This window comes from Ammospiza nelsoni, chromosome 21 (genome assembly GCF_027579445.1).
Source record: "Ammospiza nelsoni isolate bAmmNel1 chromosome 21, bAmmNel1.pri, whole genome shotgun sequence".
In the NCBI taxonomy this organism is placed as follows: Eukaryota; Metazoa; Chordata; class Aves; order Passeriformes; family Passerellidae; genus Ammospiza; species Ammospiza nelsoni.
Window position 1 is genome coordinate 7,698,161 of NC_080653.1, and position 23,768 is coordinate 7,721,928.

Here is a 23,768-nt window from a genome sequence, read left to right on the forward strand (position 1 = left end):
CCGTGCTGGGCGTGCAAGGCCACCGCCCCTCGCTCACCCCATCCCACACCCACACAGGACCCCCCGGGCTCCCTCATCACCATCACCATCATCTTTATTGTGCCGTGGGAGCAGCAGGGCCCTCCCCATGTCCCTCCCCATGTCCCTCTGGTGTCCCCAGCCCCACCAAGCGCTCGCTGCCCTCCCAGAGCGCCCATGCCAGGCGGTCATCGCGCCCTGCTGGCCATGGCACCCGGGGCCCACTGTGGGTGAAGTAGCGGCCGCTGAGGGGCTCGAGGCCCTCCTGTGTGGCACAGTCCAGCACGGCCTCAGCGCCCTCGGCCGCCTCCAGGAACAGCAGCCAGGCCAGCGGCACCAGCAGGGCCTGCAGCCACAGCGGAGCGTGCCGGAACAGAGAGGTGTTGACGAACCCTGCGGGAGAGTCGCACGTGTGGGGTGTCCCCTGTGTGACCCAGGAGATGTGGGATGTCCCCCTGTGCGTCCCAGGAGATGGGGGTGTCCCCCTGTGCATCCCCTGTGTGGATGGGCACATAAGGGAGATGCCACAGGCAGCACAGCTGTGATTGTCCCCAGGCACTGCCATGCCTGGCTGGGCTGTGTGGGTGTGCCCCAGGTGAAGACAGGTGCGAAGTGAAGGGAGAGGGGGGGAAAAAAGTTAAGATGAGGATAAAGAGGAGACGGGAGAAAGGAACATGCCAAGGGACACACGGAAAAGGACACACTGTATAAATAGATGTGTTGTGCAAAGGGACACTGTAAAGGGAACACACTGTATTGAGGAACACAGTGCAAGGGGACAAGGTCCAAAGAGACGTGGCAAGATAAGGGACATGCCATGAAAAGAGACGCTGGGCACAGGGGCATATGAAAAGGGACACACCATATAAAGGGCCACATGAAAAGGGACACACCATATAAAGGGCCACATGCAAAGGGCTGCACCATGCAAGGGAGAGATGCTCCCCGTGCAGGAATTCCCAGTGAAAAGGCTGCAAAACCGGACACCACCCCCACAGAGGGACAGCACGGGACACAAAGGTGACCTGCAGCTCACAGACACCAAGGGTGGGTGGCTCCTACCTGGGTGCACGGCATAGCAGGTGACCTGCGTGCCCTGCTCACGTGTGGCCAGCTCGCGGGCGTGCAGCACGTTGGCCAGTTTGCTGTCACAGTAGTCCTGGAAGGTGGAGAAGAGCCCCGAGGGCGGCCGGCCCAGGCGCTCGGGGCGCAGGCGGCCGGCGCAGTGCGCGCTGGAGGCCACGATCACCACCCGGCTGGGAGCGCAGCTCCGCAGCCGCTCCAGCAGCAGCTGGGTCAGCAGGAAATGGCCCAGGTGGTTCACCTGGAACGGGAGGCTGAAGCCATCCTCTGTGGTGCCCCCGGCGCTCACCCCTGCGGACCGAGGAGGCAGTGGCACAGTGGCAGCTTGTGGTGGTGCCCATCCTGGGGGTGCACAGTGGGTTTTTTGGGGTCCCGGCACTCACCCGCGTTGTTGATGAGGAGGTGCAGCTGGGGCTCCTGGCGCAGGAAGGTGCTGGCAAAGGCTCTCACTGAGCGCAGGCTGGCCAGGTCCAGGTGCATGAACAGCACCTCGTTGTTCCCAGTCTCCTGTGGGCACAGTGGGGGCTGGGGCAGGGCCAGGGTGTGCCCTGCCCTGCGTGGAGGCTGCAGCCGGCCAGGGGCAGGGGGATGTTCTGGGGACTGGATGCAGCCCTGCAGAGTGCTGGGACCCTCCAGCACGGGTGGCTGCAGCCCCTCCGTGGTACAGTGTGCCCCACCTTGGAGTATCTCAAGGTGCCTGGGATATCCTGTGGGGTGTCTGAGGGGTTGTTCTTGGGATGTTTTGGGTTGTACCCATGGGGGTGTTTTGGGGGTTAATCATGTGATGTTTAGAGATGTCCTGTTGTGTGTTCTGGGGGTCTCTTATGGGCACCCGCTGAGGGGATGCCATGGCAGCGTCTTCAGGGCGCCCATGGAGGCATCTGGGGGTGTTCATGTGATATCCATGGATGCCCCACAGGAGGGTACATTGGGGGTGTCCTGGAGTTGCCGGTTGGGTGCCAGGGGTACCCTGGAGGTGCCGTAGGGTTCGGGGATGTCCCGTGGGTGGGAATGCCGGGGGTTCCGGGGGGTGCCGGCGCTCACCCTGCGGATGCGGCTGGCGGCGGCCTCTCCCCGCCGGGCGCTGCGGGTCGCCAGGATAACGCGGGCCCCGCACCGGGCGAGCTCCAGCGCCGTGGCCGCGCCGATGCCGCTGCTTCCCCCTGCGGAGCGGAGCGCGGGGCTGAGCGCGGGCCGGGGCCGCAGCGGGGCCCGCCCCGGCTCCCCGCCGGGCGCTCACCGGTGACGATGGCGGTGCGGCCGCGCAGCTCGGGGCGGGCGCGGGGCCGCGGGGCTGGGCGCAGCCCGTGCCGGAGCAGCGTGTACAGCGCCAGCAGCAGCCCCACGGCCAGCAGCGCCCACCCCATCCCGCCACAGCCGCCGCCGTCGCCGTTCCGGGCAGCCCCGGGCCCGCCCCGTTCCTCCCGCTCCGCCCCGCTCCCGCCGCCCCGCCCCGGCGGACCCACGGGCGGACGGGGCACGGGCTACGCGGCTCTAGGCGAAGGGAGAGCTGGATTCGTGGCGTCGTGCGAGCAGAGACGGAGAGAGGGCGAGTGCGGGCCGCCCATCGATAGCCCGGGAGAGCGGTGCTGCCCCCAGCGTGGGAGATCACAGAGCCTCGGGGTGTTCCGGTGGGAAGGGACGGTCGGAGGTCACCTAGTCCAGCCCTCCTGCTCAAGCAGCATCCTCTGGAGCACTGAACTGTGTCTGGACAGCTGAATGTCTCCAGGGATAGGCAATCTGCCACCTTTTGGGGGAGCCTGTCCCAGTGCATGCTAAAGAAGGTCTTCCTCGTGTTCAGGTGTAACTGCCCTTGCTCCTATTTTCTGCCCTTGCCTCTTATCTATTGTTCAGCACCCCTGAGAAGAGCCTGGCTCCAGCCCATCCGCTGCCACACTCCCTTCTCATTGATGTATTTGAGAATAAGATCTCCTCAGTCTCCTGTTCTACAGGCTAAACAGGCCCAGCTCCCTCAGCTTTCCCTCATAAATGAGGTCTGCCAGGCCCCTGACCTTCCAGGACACCTTCAGGCTATGTCTCTCCTGTCCTGAGGAGCCCAGAACTGGAAACATCTGAGGTGAGGTTGGGCCACAATGAGTTGAAGATGTCCCAGCACATTGCAGGGGTTGACTTGATGACCTTCAAGAGTCCCTCCTACCTCAACCAATTCCATGATTTAGTCACCTTCCAGCCCTCACCCTGTTCCCACAGCCCAGGCAGGACACCAGGGTCCTTCCATCCCACCCCAGCCTTGATTCCAGCTCAGGCTCCTCTGCAGTCAGACACTCTGGGGAAGCTCCAGGTTGTGGTGACACGAGTGAAGACAGACAATCGAGAAAACAGAATGTGAAGTATTTTTTTTTTTTATATACAGAATACAGGAAAGTTTCTGTAAAGTCTAAAACGTTACAATTACTATGTACAGTGGAACTAGCTGTTCTGCTGCGGGGAGGTGGCAGAGAAACAAAAGAGACAGACAGGTTACGACAAAGGATCTGCTACAATAGACAATTTGAGGAACGTCATACCACATGTAGCACTGTACACAGCTTTAAAACATTGAAAAATGCCATCACTGATGTATTTACACAGAATCCAACACTTTTCCTTATCTGAAATTAAAAAATAGGATGGACACCAGGAAAAGAACTCATTTCTCACTGCCCATAATACACAGTAGCTACTTGTAGTGCAACCATAGCAGGGAGGGATGGGAAAAATAACTGTGGGAAGAAGAGCGCTTCTTTACATTAAATAAAACAATGATATTGTATAGATTTGCTGTATGAAAACTGTATTTCTCTTTTAATATAAAACTATTGTCACTGGCACAAAATAGAACAAGTTTCTGATTATTTTACAACTGCATGGGAACTATCTGTCAGAGAGAGTCCTCGAGTCAGACAGCGGTCACCCCTCGCTCTGACGCGTCCTGCTCTCACTGCAGTTTTCCTTTTAAAATGAAATGTATAGTACAAATATATGTGCAAATGCCCCTAAAACTTGAGCAAAAAAGAAAAATTAAAAAAAGTTAAACGTTCTTCATTTCATGCAAACGGCGTGTGAACAGTCTCTGGGCCGACACAGAAAAATCCCACCTCGGTTTGTACATTTTTGCATTGTAAAGAGTCTGAGGGCGTTTTCCTTGCTCCAAAATGCTCTCTTCCTAAAAACTCCTAGGGAACTGAGTTGGACCGCAGCACGGGCACCTGGTGGGGTTTCAGAGAAAGCTTCTCCTCCAAGTCCATATCTTGTACTAAGGCAGTGTCTCCCTTGGGCTGTTTGGTCGCAAATTCGGTGATGCTGAAAACGAACTGCAGGCAGCCCAGCTTGATGTAACTGCCGTGGTGGAGCAGGGCTGTGCCCTCCCAGCCAGCCCCGCTGCCCCCGATCAAACTGGAGCTGCTGGCTTTGCAGTTACAGGGTTTTCGATGCTGCCCTTGTGCCTGTGAATTCATCACAGCAGCTTCTTCGTGCGCCTCCTCTTCCTGTTTTCTGCTTTTATGTCGTTCTGGAAAAGAATAATAAAAAAAAATGGTAAGGTTTGGGCAGGTCAGCAGCAGCTTGTTTTCATCAGCAGGAGTTATTGCTGAGGTGCCTCATGGGTAAGATCCTCCAGCCATGAGGGATTTCAGTTTGCAGTGAGCAGCTGATCAAAGGGAAATGGGAATCTCCTCACAGCCCTAGAGAGGTTGAGGCATTTACATATCTATTTTGGCAGCCCAAAAAGAGGAAGCTGATCAGGTGGAGAGCAGGAGTGAGCCATGCAGGGACAGAATGCCTGCAGCACAGCCCAGATCTTCTCACAGCCTGGGAAGGGAGAACATGCATGGGGAAATGCCTCAGGCCTGCTCCAAACTGGCTGCTCATCAGGACCTGGAGCTTGGTAACTCCTGCCCTGGAGGCTGGAGTAGGGTTTAGGTCAGGGCACAGAGCTCCCCAGGCTGCACAGGAAGGTCTTGTGTAACCCCAGCTGAGGGCTGTGGCAAGGCTCCCCTTTGTGCAAGGGGTGCGCCAGCCTGTGCAGAACAAGGGGCACCAACAAGGAATTGGTTTCCACCTGCTCCTGCCCCTCTCAATTAACTCCCTTGGTGGTGGTACAACACTCACTTATCACACTCTGCACTTTGGCAACAATACTGCTGGGAGGAGTGGGTGTCATCTTCTCTGAGAAGTCACACGAATACAGAACGTTGTCCACGGTCGTCCCATGCTCACTGTAGTTCAACAGCTCGTAATGCTTTGTATTCTGGAAAGAAAGGGAAGAGGAAGGAATCAACACATGAAGTCATAGAATGGTTTGGGTTGGAAGGGACTTAAAGCCCATCTTGTTTCAGCCCTGTGCCATGGGCAGGGACACCTTCCACTAGAGCAGGTTGCTCCAAGCCCCATCCAGCCTGGCCTTGAATACTGGTTTGGAGCAGGCACAGCTTCTCTGGAGCCTGTGCCAGGGGCCTCACCAGCCTCACAGGGAAACATTTCTTCCTAATATCCAATCTAACCCCACCCTCTGTTAGTCAGAAGTGCTTCTGCCCATACACACCTCTTTGGAACACTGAAACACAACCCCTTCTACTTGTTGCCAGTAATGGTCAAGTAAGAGGTGGTAAATATCCTCCAGCTTCAGAGACCACCAACCTGATCCCCCTGCTCACAGAACAACCAGCCCTCCTGCAGGAGCTGCTTTCTGGCAGAGGAGGGCCCAAGCAAAGTGGGTTTTACCTACTGCACTTGAACCAACACATCTTTTGGGAACAGGATATTCAAGCTGATGCTCTCAACAGCCAGCATTTTACAGGCACACCTGAGGGAAACTTGGCTCGAGATCTGTGCCTAGCAGGAAGAGATGAGCTTTGGAAAGCAGGCACAAGATGGCAAGAGGGATGCCACGTGCTGCAGCAGCCTCAGGACAGAGGCAGTCTGGGATTCTCAGGCCTTGTGCAGGCTGAAATGCCAGCAGACATTACCGTGACACGCAGCGTTACACAAGCGGCGTCACGCTCAGCTGAGCTTCGTGCAGGATGTTGACAGAGAATATTTCAGGTTAGCTCACAGAAATCATCTGAGAGCTCAAGACCTCGTCCCTCAGGGACTACAAGGCTTTAATCAAGTTACAAAAACCCCACATGCACATGGGAGTAGGTTTGGAAGTAACCTGCTCAACTGCAGAAGGAGAACCTGCAGAGAGAGCTCCAGGAATGGGAATTCTCCTCTCCAGAGTGACCGCAGCCATGGCAGGGTCACAGGTCAGTGCCTGCAGCCTGATTTATGGCTGACCACTGTGAGGAGATGCTTCCACACAGATTTATGGTCAGGATCCCATTACTGAGTGTGTTTGGTAGCTTGCAGGGCACTGAAGGAATGGCCAGAGCTGGCTGTGGGTTAATCCTGGATCCTGCTCTGGAGCTGGTTGACGAATGGTGATATGAAAGACTCGATCTTGCTTCAAAGACTGTTTCCATGCTAAGAGACATCTCCAGCAGTGCTGTTACTGGCAGGCCTGCTGGTCTGTTTACTTCAAGAACAAACTAATCTCTGGGCTGTAGCAAAGAAGAAACTGTAGGTTTCTGTTTATGCTGTGAGCTTAACTGAAGTTTTAGCTAAATAAATAATTTATAGAGAACTGCAGATGCTATGAATGCTTTGCTCCTCCATCACACTTGAAAACAAGGGAGTCAGAGCAGTTCCCTGGTTTGTTCCAGCTGAGGTTTGATGTTGACACATGAAGTTTAGCTTTTATTAACAACACATTCAGATCAAAAAGTATCAGATCACGTCTATGTCCTTTTCTTTCCCTAGACACCAGCAGTGACAGTGCTGACTTGTGGCCAGTCCTTGCCCACAGGCAGTCAGAGAAATCCTGCTGGCAGAGCTCTGTGCTTCAGAAAAGGGTTTGACAGAAAATGCTGACACAGCCTCCACTGGAGTAAAACCCAGCTCTTACTTTGTAGTCCACAAAAGGAGCACCACACAAAGACAACCTGCTGCCTGCATCTCCAGCTCCCACTGCCATGCACACCAAAAAATAAAAATAATAATAATAATGAAAAAAAAAATCACTCAGGAACTCACCTCATCATAGAATATGCAGGCATGTTTGCCAGACACATAGTTACAGTGACCATAGCTTGTAAGGCACACATCCATATCAGCTCCTGTCATGGGGGAGGACAAAACAGGCTCAGTTCATATTGGAAAAAAAAAACCCAAACTGTCAGGCAGCAGAGAACAACAGACAGAATTAAAGTTCAATTAGCAAAACAACAGGGGAGCAACTGCTTTTGTCCTGCTCCCAGGACTGCATGAATAATGCTTGGGTAAGCCACCAACAAAGTTTCAGTGGGGGAAGGGAGCCAGCAGCTCCACAAAGGTTGAAGAGCATTTCACTGCTCCTGGGTCTACCCAGAGCACCACAAGAATCTTAGCAATAAGAAACAAAACCTACAAGCAAACCATAACTCTCCTCTCCATCAGTCAGGCACTAAAACTCCAAGACAGCTGTTCGAGTTCTGACACCAGGTGACAGAGCTGCCACCCACACAGATTCAGGCAGATGGGGGATTTCCACACTTCTTGGTAGTGCAGAATCCCAGTACAAGCGGCCACAGTGAGTCTGTTTCCTTTGACACCCATTTGGCAAAGACCTTAGGGAGGGTTCAGGAAGAACCACCCTGATTCTGAAAGGTCAGGGCAGGAAAAAGCCACTCACCTGTCCCAATGTAGAGGGTTCGATAGCACATATTGACTGCACCCCCCAAGCCCATCAGAGGATAGAACACCGCCCGGGCTTGCACTTCCTTTCTTTGCGCTGCAAGATAAAAAGAAATTACTTGAACAATGTTATCAGCTGGGAAAGCTGCTTGACCCCAGTGTCCCTAGCTCAGAAAGCACAGGCCCTAAGGAGGATGCAGTCAGCTTTGGCCTAAGCACCAGTTCCCAACCCTCTAGGAATGTTTGTGCATGAAACCTCTTTTTGCCAGTCAGAGAAAATTGCTTTCTCATAACCCACACAAGCCATGCAAATGGGGAGCATTAACACTGAGTGTGCACAATGGAGCCACGCTGAGGAACACACAAGCCTTTTACCCCTGGCTTCTTTCTTAATCTCTTCTACTCTGGGTAATCAAAGAGCTCAGTCTTTGCTCTCAAAATGCCACTTAAAAAGAATTGGTGCTGGTGAATTCACCACCTTAACAGTGGTGCTTTCATTTCTAGTGAAGCTGCAGGAAAAACACCTGGGCTGAAGGGGGCTTGGCAGGAACAAACCCAGCTCCCAAGAAGGGATGATTGACTGAGTGGACTCTTTTACCCTCAGGTCAGTCCCTATTGCACACTTGACAATGGCTGGTCCAGGGCTGAGCCTCCAGAGCAGCTCCAAGTTCAAATCACACACTCCCATGCCCACGTTAACTGGACAGAAAATCTTCTGTGGAACAGATACTGCACTCCACTGGGCCACACAGGCTTAGCCAGGATTTCAGCACTGTCTTTTGGAGGAAAACCCCCTATACACAGAGTTTAAACCTCTCCTGATATCACATCTGCAGGACAGTGTTACACCAAGAGGGTGAAATCAAAGAACAGAACATGAGGATTATGAAAGACTGCAGAGGTACCTACAGCAAGAATAGTGGCCACACCAAGTGGCCTCACAATTTCCACCTCTGCCTGGCTGCCCTGCACGAATGCTTTCAGCTGCCTGGCTCTGCAGGGCTCACTAAAGGCTTTGGATCTAACATTTCACCAGCAATGCTAAGCAGCCAGTTGGATGCATCATTCCTGCCCAAAAAGGGTGATGGGTTCAGACAGCACCAATCTGCCTTGAGAAAGGCAGACTGCTGAAGAATTCCAGAGCAGGAAGGCAGCTCATACCACAGCCTGCTGCTGTGTCCTGCAGCAGCCATCACAAGGAGACTGACAAAGCATTTAGGGAATGCTGTGATGCTACGGCAGGCAAGCACAGAGCTTCAGAAAAAGATTACTGACTGACTTCCAAAGATCTTATCTGGGATATTTACCCCCAGGCCTAGCAGAGAGGGAGCAGAGAATTGCTTCCACAGCAAGGCTCTCCAGTTAGTGCTTGAAAGCAGACTAAACTCACTGGCTGCATGCAGAGGAACCCAAAGCCATGCTCACTTTGCAGCTTTAGGTGATACCAGTGGTAATAAACAAAGCCAAACTCAGCAATCTGAAGATTCCAAGAGAAACTCCAGGTGCTTTCCATTACTGGCATTAGTCACATGTAGTGGTTTCAGCTTGACAGGGACATTCTGAACAGGCAATGACAATGTCACACATATATTCTGTACTCCAGTTCCTCCTGTTCTTGTATCTCTCCAAAAAGAGAGAGCGGGAATTCACAGGTTTCTCTTGCCCATCTCAAAGGTAAAAGGGCAAAGAAAAGCCACCAGAAACTTGAGATGAACCTTCCCATCTATTGCTAATTCTAAGATGAATAAAACACAACTTCACTACACGTTTCCAGCAGAAAATCTGAAGGTACTAAAAGTATTCACACTGCTCAAATTTGTAAATAATTAAGTAGAGGATCCTGATGGAGTTTCTGGTCAGTGGATATCCAGAGCAGGGGGATGAGAAGAAAGAAAAGTGAAAGGCAGCATCAGATACCAGAAGAAGAGGGAAATCTCCTTCAAGGAATGGACAGTGGCAAATCTATGGCTCAACATAACCCAGCTATTCTAGGGCTGCTCTTACCTTCAATGTGGTTCCCCACAGGAGATTGCTGATGGGAATTGACACTGCTTGCTAGAGACTGAGCTTTGGGAGGAAAGAGCTGATGTATTCTCTGCAAGGCCAGAAACTTGATCAGCTGCTCATCCAGCATATTTATCTCAATCTCTGTTAATAAACAAAAAGCAATTAGTAAGTTACTCAGGGAAAGAGTGCAATCTGAGCTGCAGTGGATTTAGCTGTCCCACTTACAAACCTGCTGTTTGCTTCAACAGCCAAGACTTGACCAGTTCTGCAACATCAAGACTCCTACACATAGGTGAGCTATTATTTCACATCAGCTCCTGTGAGAAGAGTGTGAGAACAGTGCCAGAGCTGAAGAGCTCCAACTGAGGCAGCAAGCAGAGGTTTGGGGCAACTAGGGTTGATAAAAACTGAAAATCTGCTGTTTTGGTCCAGAATGAACAGGTCAGTAGAGATGGCCATGGCACCCCTTAGGACAGTAGGTGGGGTGCTTCCTCTGAAGCTCTGCTACCTGGTTAGACAGTGCAGCCCTGCATCACAGAGAGCTGTAACCCCCTTTGAAGCTGCTGCAGGCTCAGCAATCTCCTCCTGAAGGCACTGCTAACATTTGCCATCTCTTGCCAAATGCAACAAAAGGAAATAAAAACCAGGCCAGTCTAAGGGACTGACAGAAGCAGAAATAAATTATAAAATTAACAGACCCACTGGAGCATCAGCACTCAGGTGACTGCTCTACTACAAGATCTATTGCTGCTGCACTTTACATCTGCCAGGAGCAGCTCTGGATTGCAGCTAGCACCACAACATGGCAGGGCTGCAGGTTTCTGCATGTGAATTCCACCTGGAAAGCAGCCCAGTTGTGATTCTTCCCCAGAAAAGCTTCAGGCAGAAACACTTCATTGGCCTTGCTGCCTTGGCAACACTCAGAGCAGGGAAGCACGTGACATATTTAAGGTAATGTACACCCAGCCCCTCCCTCACCTGACTACATCCCTGCTTTATCTCTGGAACTTTCCCTCGAGCAGAGATGGAATGCTTTAGGGAAGCAAACACACAGGGCTGGCAGAGACTGATGATGAATTAAATACTCACCCCCGTCCATAAATGCTTTCAGGGAACCAGTGAAGTCCAACATAGCTGCAGAGTTTGAAGTGAGTGATGAGGGTAGAGTTAAAGCGCTTCCTATGGATAAGGTGCTGGGACTGACCTTACCATCTACAGAGAGAGGTGATGGACAGAAGAGATGTCACTGTGACGTTCACCAGACATGCACCCAGCCCTCAGGCTGCCCTTGGCTGCCAAGCTGCTCCAAAATGACTCATTTTGCTCATAGTCATGCTTTGAAAAAGGCCTGAACTAGAGGCCAGGAGCTTTCTTCTGCTCACAGAAAAGCTTCTGTGTGCTTCCAACACAGAGCCAAACGTGGCTTCTGCCTCGTCTCCAGCTGCTGGAGGAATTCTTGACCATACACTTAATCTCCTGCTCCCTGTGGTGACACTGGAAAGATGAGCACCAACTCCCCAGGAGGCTGAAGAATTTATTAAACCTAAGAGACATTTGCCAAGTAGCTTGTCCAGCTTTTCAACATGAATAAAAAGCACAACTGCCCTGGTTTTATTTCTACACTGTTATAAAGTCTGGGGTGCACATCACTGTCCAGAAGGAATGTGACAGCCATAAGCAGATTCTATTATTTACCAAATAAAATCCTCCTGCTTTGGAAGTGACCATGCAGTGGCAAATGCCAGGAAACAAAACCCCGGTAATGTGTTGTCAATATCAGATCTTCTTGAGCTGGTTTGCTTATAACTACTAAAATTTATGGCAAAAAAAGTCATGAGCAATTTGCATTTTTGTACTCGGCAGCAAAATTTGCACACCACAATCTTTGTTATAAATATATAATCCATCCTGTTAGATGGAAAATTTAAATGTTTACACCTTTCCCAAGAGACGCTGCAGCAAGTAATGATTTTGTAGTACACAAGCTTTGCACCAGATGCAATTATTTAACATCTTAAGTAACTGCAAAATTATGTAGGACTTGCAGTCCTCTTCAAACCACAAGCAAGAAGTTTTCTATAACACAGTCTTATTTCCTCTACCAGGACTTCTCCCAGCCTTGCATTTCTAAGCAGGGCAGGGTCAATTCAGCAGCCTCAGAGTAACCAAGTTTATTCAGGAGGAGGCCAAGTACCCTGGGGACTGCTTCCAAAGGCGAGGCAAAGCTTAGAAGTTACTCATTGAGGAATTTTAGAAAGGATTATAAAAATATGTTGCTCTGTTGCTTTACAGCCACCAGACCTGAGCCACTGCACACAAGGCTGACACTGAGCAGGTTGGAACTGCATGAGCAGTGACACACAGCTCTGTCACGTGCTTTGCAGTGACTGCTCCCACCCAACCTGCACAAAGGCTTTGCTGGTTTGAGTCTTGAGCTGGCGTGGGGAGAGGGAAAAGGAAGAGAATGCCATATGTGAACGTTTATTCTAGCAAAATTTGAGCTGTGGGCAGTTACTCCAGCATCTGTCAACATTTTTGATTTTATGTTTCTACACTAAAAATGGTTATATACACTCTATTGTACACCTTGCTATTATTTAGCAGGTTTTTTTGGGTAGAACTCAGGATGCATATCCAAGTTTGTAACTACCCTGTGTCAGGCCAACAGATCCTAACTAGACTACAGGTTCCCAAGCCCACATTTCTCCAGCATCAAGGCTGTGCACATGAAGACTCCAGCAACACCTGCAGTAGGGGACATCAACCACTGCCTGAACAGTTACTCTGGATTAGATGCCAGAGAGCTGCTCTTGTGAGGAGGACTGACTACCTTGCAATCCAAATGGCCATTTGAAACAAACCAGTGGTTTTACAGCAGCGCTGGGGTTTTAAAGCAGCAGCTGTTGAAACAGCGAGGCAGCAGCCAAGTGATATAAAGCTACTGTTGCTTTCAAGAATTCAACTGACCTACTATCCTGCTTGTCAGGACAGAGTTCCACCCTCAAGTATAGGCAGCCAGCAAAAATACATCCCATGGCTCCTATAAAGAGACCTAAGACAGAGGAGACCTGAGAAACTTCTGCTGGCTCTCCACAGAAAGCCCAATTCCCAGTCAAACGAGGGCACACGGCTACACCCTTTAGATTTTGAATGAGGTTTAGCCTGAGCTTTTCTCACCCTGGGGCCAAGGTCAGTGGCTCAGCACGTACCTGAAGGTGGTGCTGGTGAACAGAATCTGTTTGTGGACCCAACAGCTGAGATGCCATCTCCTGCAGCCTGGGGAGGGGTGAGAGCCCGGGTGGCGCTGAGCGGGGAGCCCCCGGCCCGCAGCTCTGCCGTCAGCGGCGGCCCGATCTGCGTCTGCACATTCTTCCTTTGCAAAGTGCTGGTGGTCTCCAGGCTGGCACAGGAGCTCGAGATGGACGTAGGCAAACTCGTGACCGGCGCAGATCCCCTTTGTGCACAAGAAACAGGTCCTGCTACGTTCTCTGTTTTGACAATGGTTCCAATGGTGTGGTTCAGAAGTCCGCAACTCGCTGGGGGCGTGAGGGGCCGTGGCCACGTTTGCCGATGAGACAAAACAGGGATTGTGTTCCCAGAGCCCGAGAGCCTCTGGGAGTCAGTCAACTGTGCTGAGGATTCGGATGAAACGCCGTAGAAATGAGGCCCGTTCACTTTAATGTCAGAGGCTGTCGGCCCATTCGAAGTCCCGCAAGAAGAAGCCTTCTTGGATTTATCTATACAAGAGCTGCAGTTAACATCTTCCTGTGACAAAGTCTGCTGGGATTGTGAGGAGCTCAAGGAATTCTGGGTGGTAATCCCTGAGGTGCAGGATGACATGGAATAGAGGGAAGGTGTGGGTGCCTTGTCAGCTGCCTGGTAAGGGTTGGCGAGTGAGCCATCTGCCACAATAACAGGCTTAATATCAGCCTTCTCTGTTTGTTCAGAGTCCCAAAGCAAAGTCATCTGCTTAGCAGATAAATGTTTCAATATGCTGCACTGGAGCGCAACAACACTACAGAGCCACTGGAAGGAAGAAAAAAGTGCAGGTTAGCTCTGGAGGCAGCAGTGCTCCAAACCTCTACAGTTGCTCCATCGTTCACCCAGCCTGAGGAAATCCAGCTGCTGACTGCTCAGATGCAGTGTGGAACTACAGCATCTGCTCTGGAGCTCATCTACAATTAGGAGGAAATTTTGTCCAGAGGTATAAAAGTGGAACCAAAATTATCTTCTGTTTATCTCCACGCTGGATGTAGGACAGAGAGGGGCTGAGATTAAAGGAGGGAGGAAGGCAGGCAGCATTTCCTCACTTCTAAACTCCTCCTTCTCTTCATTTGTTAAATGCCGCAACTCTTCAGCCTCAGGTTACAAACATACCTATCAGTAATTTGGGCTTCTAGTCAAACACAACCCTTCAACTTATTCTACAGCATGTTGGAAAGAAATGCTGCTCTACCTCAGGTATAGGGAATAGAAAGCTTGGGTAAAGAGCACTTTCCTTTTACACAAAGTGGAGGAAGACCAAAAGATTTATTCTAAGTTTTAAGCTCCATGGTGGATATGCACCTGCCACATAAAAGCAGCTTGTCTGTGCTAAAAAAGAAGGACTTGATTTCTCCACTGACAGCAACTTAACATGCCTTTACACTGTGGAATCTGGCCAGAAGTTTCATACAAGATTTAAACACTCATTTGACCTTGATTTACATGCCCAATTCCATCCGCAATAAAAAGCGACCCAGAAATGGGACGTTAACTTATAAATAAACGTGTCAGAGAGCAGCCTTACATAATCAAAGTGCAAAGTATTTCCCCTCAGCCACGAAATAAAGATGACGTCTAGACAGAAGGCCCTCGACTCCACTCTTAAGGCCAGAGGACTATTGCACCACTTCCCTGAAGTGTCAAATGAGGAATTTTACATCTCACCTGGAAAGTCAAAGTGAAGTTTTAATGCACAAAGGTGTCAGAGACAAGACAAGCTATCACCTTTACACAGGAGCCTGAGATTGGTTTCCTAGACAACTGCTCCATCACAACTGAAGTGGAAGGGGATCTTTGTACCAAAGCAACTACACACACAGAGTCCAAGCATTTGACTTAATTTACCTCCTGTTGTTCTGTCTGGCTGGCTAAGTGCTCAGTGTTCAAAAGGTGCTTCTGCAAGGGTTCCTCAGGGATCCCGTTACAGATCAGCTCGCCATCTCTAATTGCTGCAGGCGCGAGTAACGGGGGTGGAAGCCGGTACTGGGACTTTATAGCATCAGGAACCTACAGTGTGGAGAAAGAAGATCACACATGAGAACAATTACTCAAGAATGACTAGTTAAACCAAGTGCTTGATCAGCACTAAACTTGGCATTTGCTGCTTTCTCACCCAAAGGAACCCTGCAGATACATTGGAAGTATCAAGGACTGAGTACTTTAAATTGATGTAGCCATGCTGAAATTAATAGGTTTTATTCCCTTAGGTCAGGCATGACTTTGGTACAACATGGTGGCTACAGCATAAGAGAAATAATGAAAAAACAGCCAAGGGAAGTCTGCATGGCAGTTTTCAGGTATCCTGGCAACCAACACAGCCCCAAATCTGACTGCAGGGCCACCTTCAGGAAGTTTTGTGTTGTACCTTCTATGCTTGTGCTAGATTTAAGTGCTTACTTGTAATAATTGAGCCTTATGGTTGAAGGAAAGAGATCTTCTTAAATCCTACAAGTACTGAGTGCTGACTCCCAGATCTCTCACCAACACAATCATTCAGACTGTCTTCTTCCTCCTGCCCCAAGGAGTATGCTGGTTTCCTTTCCAAACTAAAACACATACACAGGGGTTTTCACCCACCACTTACCTTCAGACCTTTCCTCTTCACTGACTGAAGAACTCTGCGATTCGGAGGGTGTTTCTTATGGATTCGGTTTAAGAAATCCACTTTGACAACGTGCTGAGATATGGTGTCCTGGAACCGGTCAAATACTCGGCACCGATTACTCAGGGTCAAGTTCTTCTGGTTCAGCTGGGTGATCAGATAATGCCACAGGAGTTAGGGATCTGCAGGTCACTCTAAGGCACCCTAAGACTTTCATAATGCCTCGTAGCACTGGCAGTACAGCATCAGCTCAGCTTTAGACTATTTGTTTCCTGCAGCACTAACCATTTCTGTTAAAGGGCACATTGCTGGAGATGAATACAAAAGCATTTAGAGGCCGACTAGGCAGTATCAATGCTCTCAGAAGCAGTTTGTCTGGGAAAAAGCTCTTTGTTTCAGCCCCCTGTTTCCTGAGTATTTAAGTCTCAAGTACACTGCTTTTCCAAAAATGAAAACTCCCTCTTGGAATGAAACTTTTTTGGGTTAAGCATGCAAAGAATTACTTCCCCTATTTGTAGCACTGTGCTGCTTTGTATCCCAGTTCTGGAAGCTCATCTAGATCTTAAAGAGTCCAGTCAAAAACTAGACAAGCTGTCAGTGAGCCACAATCTGAGCTGTCAGCTTCAGTTACAGGAAGGAGTTCCCCCATCTTTATATCTTATTGCAGAGAGCAGCATCATATTCCTTTGGAGAGTGCGTTGCTTGCAGCAGGAGCTTTACAAGCGTTACAGGGAGCAATAAGAGCTCAGAAGCTGTTTTACATTTGTTGTGCTTTGTCCTTTAATGGACCTGCCAGGTTCCACTCCAGCATCCGGTTACCATACTGCAATCATAGTCCTGCTTACCACCACGTGTTCTATGTGATTTGGGCACATCCATCTACCCAGAGGCATGGCAGTAAGCGGTGGCTCCAGACAATCCATGTGGAACAGGAGTGGGCAATAATCACACTGGATTAGAGGTGCCACTCTGCAACTCCTGAGAAGAGAGAGCCAAATCTTATTCCCTGTACAGAGTATAAATAGAACATTCAGACAAGCTTGGCTGACCACTTCAGTTTATCCTCTACGCTGTTGTTTGCACCAAAAAGTAGGATTCTGATTTGTAACTTGATCTGTATAGACCTTCTTTAAGATCCACTCAAGACAAAAGCCTTTATTTGAAGCAAAATTCAGAGATCAAAAGGAAATCTCAGATTTAGGTAATTACAAGTTTCCTTGGAGGAATCATGTGTGATGCTGGGATGTGTACATCAACAAGATGTCCTCAAAACAAGTCTCAAACTCCAGAAAAATAATTACATCTGAATCCCCAGGCTTTAAAAAAGCCTTTGCTCTATGACAAAGTCATCAGTTGCTCTCCACAAAAGTCCACCTGAATCCCCATTCCACTTCGAGAATTTCACTCTGACTGGGTTTCTGAAATAAAGGTTTCATTTTCACTGACATTTTGAACTGGGGTTGATCTATGCATTTTTTTATGCAGAGTTACAAAACCTATCAGTATTTTGGACTGGTTTTCAGATTTACAATTTCAGCACAATATTCCTATTTGCCCTGGGCTTATAAATCTCTCAGTAGATTTCTATTTCCTAAAGGTCACCTCCTCACACACTTCCTTCACAAACCATAAACAAACATCACCATTTACCAAACCACCATCATTTTAGAATATTTCTCTGCAGAAAAACACTGAAGACAAGATGGCTCAATCTTGCAAATCTTCAGGCTACATTTCAGAACCCTTTACAGCTGGACCTACACATGCTGTGGTGAACACCTGTTATTTAGCAAAGATTAATATTCTCCCATTTGTTTAGAGGACTGCACATAAATAATGAAGGAGAATGGAAAAGGAAACAGGTAATCTACTTTTTTCAGCAAGAACTTTGCTCCTGTGAAGGATGCAGCTACACTGAACAGCTTCCTGAAAGAACAAGTACCTGTTGCATGTGAAGCAGACCTTCACCGGCAAGGGAACCAAACCATTGTGGTCTAACTCGTGTTGTGCTTTCTTGACATTCTTTCCTGTGGTTTCTTCCTTTCTCCTCCTCTTACTAGTACCTGAAAAGGAAATTTTTAAAAGCTCTGTGTTATCCACATAGCAGAGGTTTGTTTGCCTTCTGGTAGATACATATAATCATCTCAGAAAAGTCAAAGACTGCTGCTTAAGGAACTTCTATCAACCACTAAATCTAGCCTTAAGTGACAGAGACTGTCTTTAAAGACAGATATATTTCACACTTAGTAATTTCAGTGACACCCTATACATTTAGTCACTACTTTGTTACTATATTATTGCATCATAAATCAAAAATCAAGTATTTTGACAACTGATTCTTTTTCATATTGATGATCTAGTCCAAGGTGAGATCAACAAGCATCTATCACAAGTTCTGACGGACATGGTGTGTAGTTGCAGTGTCCCCACAGATTTGAGAGGCACCTGCCGCTAAGGCAGGCGGTGGAGAGCCAGAGGTACCTCTGCTTTCACCAGCGAGCACCACTGGAGCCACAACTGTCACAGAGTCAGGAGGGCAAAGAGGAAAGATGGCAGCAGGATGCAACTGCAGACATCTTCACTATCAGCAGACAAGGCCCTGCTCACCTGGAAGTGCTGTGGTGCAGGTCAGTTCATTCGGCAGCTGGAACTGCGTTGGGTTCCTTTCCATGGCAGCAGCAATAAGAAGCTCAAAGGGTCGCTTCAGCTGGGGCTGCCCACAGTCCATTTCTGCAATGGCAGAGTCATCATCCACGTCAATTATGTCCTCATCCACATCATTCTGTTCAGAGTTGGGGGTCTCGGTGCTGGCATTGGATGTGGGAGTGCCAGGCCGGCTCGCTCTCCTTTCCAAGATCCTGGCATGCGCATTAGCCCTGATGCTGCTGCTAGACCTGTCCAACAGGTCTGCGTCACTGGTGGGGGAGGTGGTCCTTTTCCCAGATTTGTCCACCAATCCATTTACCTGCCCCAGCTCTTTCTTCTGTTCTCGCTTCTGCACGACATGAATAGGCAGGCTTATCATGGAGGCCACAAACAAAGCACATCAACCTTGACAAATATGCGATTGAAGACAAACAGCATCTGAAAACGCTTGAGCCACGCGCTACAACTTCCCCCTTGCAGTCATCAGAGCCTCGAGCAAGAACAGTCTGATGGCAGCTAAGGTACAGGTGACACAACAGCTGAAGAGAACCAAGCACGGGGAAGAACATTACCATGTGTCTTTCCTTTCAGGGTAGCTATACTTGAGTCCAGATCAGGACATTTCACAGCATCTAGTCCTAAACATTTGACAAATCACACAACTGTTTACTTTGCTACCAACATGGAGAAACTCCACAGCAAACTGTTCATTGTTGATGCACTTTACTAACCCTGGCACTGCATACAAACCCATCAGAGGTTGAGAAGGTCAGCTGGAGAATACAAGCACAACATACAAACAACATTCTGCTATCTCCTGATGACAGGAATCTTGAACAAGGTGCAGCAGAGGAAAACTACAGATTGCAATCACCACAAGATCCATTTTGCAACAGGAGGAAATGCTGCATGGCCTGGGATGGGCAACTGTGCACTGTTCCAGCATCACTCATATGGAGGAACCAATGTACTCCATCACTAACATGGTCTGCAAAGGGAGCAAAGTGTTTTCAGGCAATTTTTAATATAGAAAAGTTGGGAATTTTCTCCTTTTCTCTCTCTTTTTACTTTTTTATTTGTTTTTCGATTTGTGACCTTCATTTCTATTGTTGGCAGATGGCTGAGCAGTACCCTGGAAACGTAACAAGGCAATCACTTCAGGAACAAAAGGCTGAGCCCACAGTTTTCTTCCAATCTGTTTTGGGTGTCACTTCAAGGGAACAGTTGCTAGATAGCTTGGTGCAGTTTCTAAACCCTCTGCTAGGCAGCCCTACGTGGTCACAGCAATAAGATGTTTACATTGTGCAAGACAGCTTCCTGGAGAAAGAGCATCAAGGCAAAAAAAAAAAAAGACAAGCTACAATATTGCCCAATCATCTCCTTCCCATCCTGTTCAACAGCCCAGGAAATCATAACTCACTGTGATTTCACCCTCTGCTGATGTACAACTGCTGTGAAGTCACTCTTCTAAAAAACACATATTAAGTAGAATCAGAGCCCTGATGGCAAAGCTGTATTAACGTGACTCCCATTCTGCCTGTAGACAGCTCACCTCCTTGAGCACAGGAGCCATTCCCATTTCCTCTGTGCCTCAGCTCTCCCTCCGTTCCAGAAATGGAGGGGGAAGGAAAACAGTTTAAAAGGCACAGATTGACAAGAAGGTATCAGGCACTTCAGTTTTACCTCTTAGTAGTGAAGTTAAAATATCCCAAGGGTCTCACCAAGACCCCTTAGGTTTCTTTAATCCCTTTCCTAACAAAACCCTTTGCAAACATGAGCACAAAGAAGCAGCACTGGTTGTCTGAGTACACACGAAGGGAGAGGCAGGTATAAACCACAGGATTCAGGTTTCAGAGGGCCAGTTGGAAGGGCAGGGGCTGTGTCTGTTCTGAGGCTTTACCTTGCGGCGCACGGTGCAGCGGTGGCACATCCACTCCCCCGGGGGCAGCATCTCCTCGCTGAGCGGAGGGTTGCTACAAGAGAAACACAAAGCAAAGCTTTACTGTTATTTACTGTCATTTCTGGAACTCTTCTCACGTACACAGCCAGAGCCAGGGCAGCTCTGCGGTTCCACTCCCAGGCACTTCCTTTAATTTATGGTGAAGCTCCCTGGATTCGCTCTCCCATACATCCACTTAGCCAGACACCTCCAAGAAGCCAGTCTTCCATGACACCCATCTCAGCTCCACGGTTTCAGAGCACTCTCAGACTTGAACAGCAAAGATAAATGGAAGATTCACTGGTGTGCCACACACATACCTCCCCCCACACCTCCTTAAATAATTTGATTACTCCATGTGAGACCACACAGATTCCCATGCAGCAAGCACAGTCATATATCCTTGTATTTGCAGTGAGTCCAACTGAACAAGCTGCCATGGGGTCTACCCACCATCTCTCCCATGTACTCCATCCCTGGGCACACTTACTTAATGGTAGAAACCACCTTCTATCTTAAGACAACCCAAATACTCTTAAAAGTGTCACCATATCCAGCTTGCCTTGGCTATGAAGCACAGGATACATCCTACTCACATGGATCTGCACTTACTATAAAAGCTGTATCACAGTGAAATTACATTCTCATTTTGATGCTAGAAATAAACTAAAGCAAATTAGACTAAGGAGTAAGGAGGACTATTTTGAGAAACACTTTTCCTCAGTAAAAGGCAGAGCAGCATATGTTAGATGATACACTTTCCTTACAGATCCCACTACTAACTCAAGTACTTTCCAACACCTCTTTATCATTAAGATTTGTTATTTGAGCAAACTGCTGACTGTGGCAGGGAAAATGTACCTGCTGGCAAAACCCAGCCATTTACCATGCAGTGTGGCTTAAGATAATACTTTTAAAAGTTCTCCTGACTTTTGCTAGAGGCAGCTCTTAGCAAGTCTGCTCTGAAGCTCCATTTCCCACTGACTGGGGAACAGATTTCAAGGATCCACTGGGACTGACTGGGTTACAAGGGATCAAGAAGTACAGTAGCTTATAAGACTGGCCCAAGAAAGCCACACAAGCATGGGAAGCTAGATGTTGGTTCATGGCAGGAGTCTCCATACTGTTTATTGCACCTACAAATACCAAACCAAATCCAAGTTAAGCTTTCCAGTCTCCAGCCCCGACAAGACAGGGAGGATGAGATGCATACTTGCTGGCTGGGAAGAGCTGTGCTCTGCAGCAAAGGGAGAGGCTGTCTTCCTCCAGAATCTTGCTCCTAGCACAGGGAAATGGCACAGGATCCCAGCCCAGGCTCCCAAGCCTGGACTGTGAAAACAAACACACTTCCTTTGTTTAAACAGAGTCCTGGCGAGCCTTGCCCCGAGCTCGCCCTGTGCCAGCACTGCCTCTGCAGGTACTGCGGGCACCCGGGGTCACACTCCCTCTTGCAACACTGTGCCTGGAAGACTGAAGGAAGAACACAGCAACAACCAAGCTGGTAATAACCTCAGCATTTCTGGTGTCAGGCTCTGGGGAATTCAGTAGAGCCAACACATCTGGCAGCCATTTTGAGGAGGAGTGCAGGGTTTCAGAGGCCTCCGTGTTCCAGGCGCTCCAGAAACGCAGCGCTCTGCATATATGCACTGACATACCTGCAGCTTATGTTTCTCATTTCCTGGAGGGCTTGGATGAACAAGAGATCAGGCTCTAGATGAGAGCACCAAAGCCTCCACTACTGGCTGCTTCACCTCAAATGCTTGGATGAAGCAGTAGCTCCCTGCCCCAAACTAATCTTTTGCTAACAGAAGCAGGGAAGGGGGGTAGAAGGAGGAGAGTAACAAATGATCCCCGTGTGCTTGCTGCAGCATAAATCCAGCTGAATCCTATGGTGCATCCTGCAACAGCTCAGGTTTTACCCTTGCTAGAAAACCAGCTCTTAGATCTGCCTCTACAGCAAGTACGGATTCATGTGGCCCATTCCCCTCTCCCCTCCCAACACCCCAGGGCAAAAAAACCCACAGCCTTTGATTTGTTCCTAGTGAAATTTCACCCTCTGAAGCTCCCGACGAGCGTGCCTGAACTGCTGGGAACACGTCTGCCCCATTCCGAGTGCGGCGTGCCAGGGATCCGCACGCTGCCAGATGCCTCCGGTTATTTGTTTTAACTGTTACCTCAATCTTACGCATTTTACAATGAAACAATTAATACCACCGTGAACCTCGAGAGACGCCTGGAAGAGTCAGAACAGGTTTCTTCTGCAAGTATGTATGTTATTGTCCCATTTGCTGGGTTTGAAGCATGAAATCCTACATACTCTGTACTATTAAAGAAGCATTTTAATGAATGCTGCTACCCAAAGGCCTGTGGAAGGAGGGAGAAAGATTCGTTTCAGAGCAGCAGAAAGGTTTTAGTGCTCAGATAAACCTCCTGAGGTTTTCTGCTCACTGGCAGGGCCTAGCTGCGATAGCAAGTGTATTAAAAGACTGATTCTGCCTCTCCTGGTTAATGAACTGTTCATCAAGGCAGCTCACCATGCTAACAAAGACTGATGAAGGCTGCTCCTGCACTGCTGGCCTCGCAGCAAGCAGAGAGCACTGCCTGGGTCTCAGCAGAAAGCCAGGGAAGCGCTAAAGAATGCTGTTTTAATTGACTAGGTATGACCACATTCTTCAACCTTTTACTGTAAGCATAAAAGAAACGGATTTTTAAATCTGAGCAAGACACTTGATCTTCATAAGCAAGGTAAGAATTAGCACTTTGGCAGGAGCACCAGAGCCCTTTTCTCCCTATCTTTCATGGGTTCATTAGCATGCACAGCTCCAGCCACCAGTGTTTGCTGCCAACAGGACCTGGAATTGTACAGCTCCCACTTTATCTTCGGTTACAACACATCTCCTTTCAACTACACACCAGTCAGTTGCACTTTTCAGGACATTTTCACTAACCCTTCATTTCAGAAAGTTTCCCCTTCTGTCATCACAGACAAGAGTGGTGGCCTCTGCTGTTTACCTGGGGGGTTTGGTGTGACCCAAATCAAACCTGCTCAGCAGAATGTGTTTCTGCATTTAAAACAAAGACAGCTCTGAAAAACACAGGCTGACTTAAAAACACCTGGAAGACTAACTCATACAAAGCCTCTGAAAATTAAAGGAGATGTTTATTACTGCCTAGTCAAAAACCACTACACTGTCTATGAAGTCACTTGCCATATAATATCTGTCTCATGGCTTTTTCTCAGAAAGTTAACTATCTCCTGAAATTCCTATCAGATGCATTGTCAAGCATTGCTCTATCCCTTAAATAAAACTTAAATGACTATGACAAAATAAAAAAATTTTCAAGAGCATATTAGGAGTTTTTATCAAGCAAACAATAGCATGAAGCCACTTAGCTTTTCAATTTCACACTCTGGGGCTCTCATACATCAGAAGCCTGTTGTCAAGTCTAAATCCTGTAATTACTCCTCACTTTGCTGACCTCAATAAATAGGTAAAC

General features: G+C 48.7%; 2 protein-coding genes across 2 annotated transcripts in view; both read right to left on the bottom strand.

The window, feature by feature from the left end:
* Positions 1-94: 94 nt before the first annotated feature.
* On the bottom strand, positions 95-2,487 carry DHRS13 (dehydrogenase/reductase 13). The gene is made up of 5 exons (XM_059487149.1): positions 2,342-2,487; positions 2,146-2,264; positions 1,485-1,608; positions 1,081-1,392; positions 95-411 (listed from the first exon to the last, which is right to left on the bottom strand). Exons 1-5 carry the CDS (start codon positions 2,466-2,468, stop codon positions 95-97), a joined length of 999 nt encoding a protein of 332 aa, XP_059343132.1. The 5' UTR covers positions 2,469-2,487.
* A 1,391-nt stretch (positions 2,488-3,878) lies between these two features.
* PHF12 (PHD finger protein 12) overlaps positions 3,879-23,768 on the bottom strand; it is a 31,231-nt gene continuing 11,341 nt past the window's right edge. Inside the window, exons 3-15 of the mRNA XM_059486994.1 lie at positions 20,232-20,304; positions 18,293-18,680; positions 17,628-17,748; positions 16,531-16,663; positions 15,668-15,832; positions 14,929-15,090; positions 13,029-13,845; positions 10,909-11,031; positions 9,817-9,960; positions 7,811-7,909; positions 7,174-7,256; positions 5,212-5,350; positions 3,879-4,612 (exon numbers count right to left, since the gene is read on the bottom strand). Of these exons, the coding sequence (XP_059342977.1) occupies positions 4,278-4,612; positions 5,212-5,350; positions 7,174-7,256; positions 7,811-7,909; positions 9,817-9,960; positions 10,909-11,031; positions 13,029-13,845; positions 14,929-15,090; positions 15,668-15,832; positions 16,531-16,663; positions 17,628-17,748; positions 18,293-18,680; positions 20,232-20,304 (2,782 nt within the window). The 3' untranslated portion in view covers positions 3,879-4,277. The remainder of the gene's footprint in view (positions 4,613-5,211; positions 5,351-7,173; positions 7,257-7,810; positions 7,910-9,816; positions 9,961-10,908; positions 11,032-13,028; positions 13,846-14,928; positions 15,091-15,667; positions 15,833-16,530; positions 16,664-17,627; positions 17,749-18,292; positions 18,681-20,231; positions 20,305-23,768) is intronic.

What these genes read in the sequence shown, in the direction of transcription:
- DHRS13 (XM_059487149.1), bottom strand. Translation starts at nt 2,468, where the DNA reads ATGGGGTGGGCGCTGCTGGCCGTGGGGCTGCTGCTGGCGCTGTACACG. An exon ending in CCGCCAGCCGCATCCGCAGG is followed by an intron (nt 1,609 to 2,145) that starts GTGAGCGCCGGC and finishes CTGTGCCCACAG; the next exon opens with GAGACTGGGAACAACGAGGT. An exon ending in CTGCTATGCCGTGCACCCAG is followed by an intron (nt 412 to 1,080) that starts GTAGGAGCCACC and finishes ACTCTCCCGCAG; the next exon opens with GGTTCGTCAACACCTCTCTG.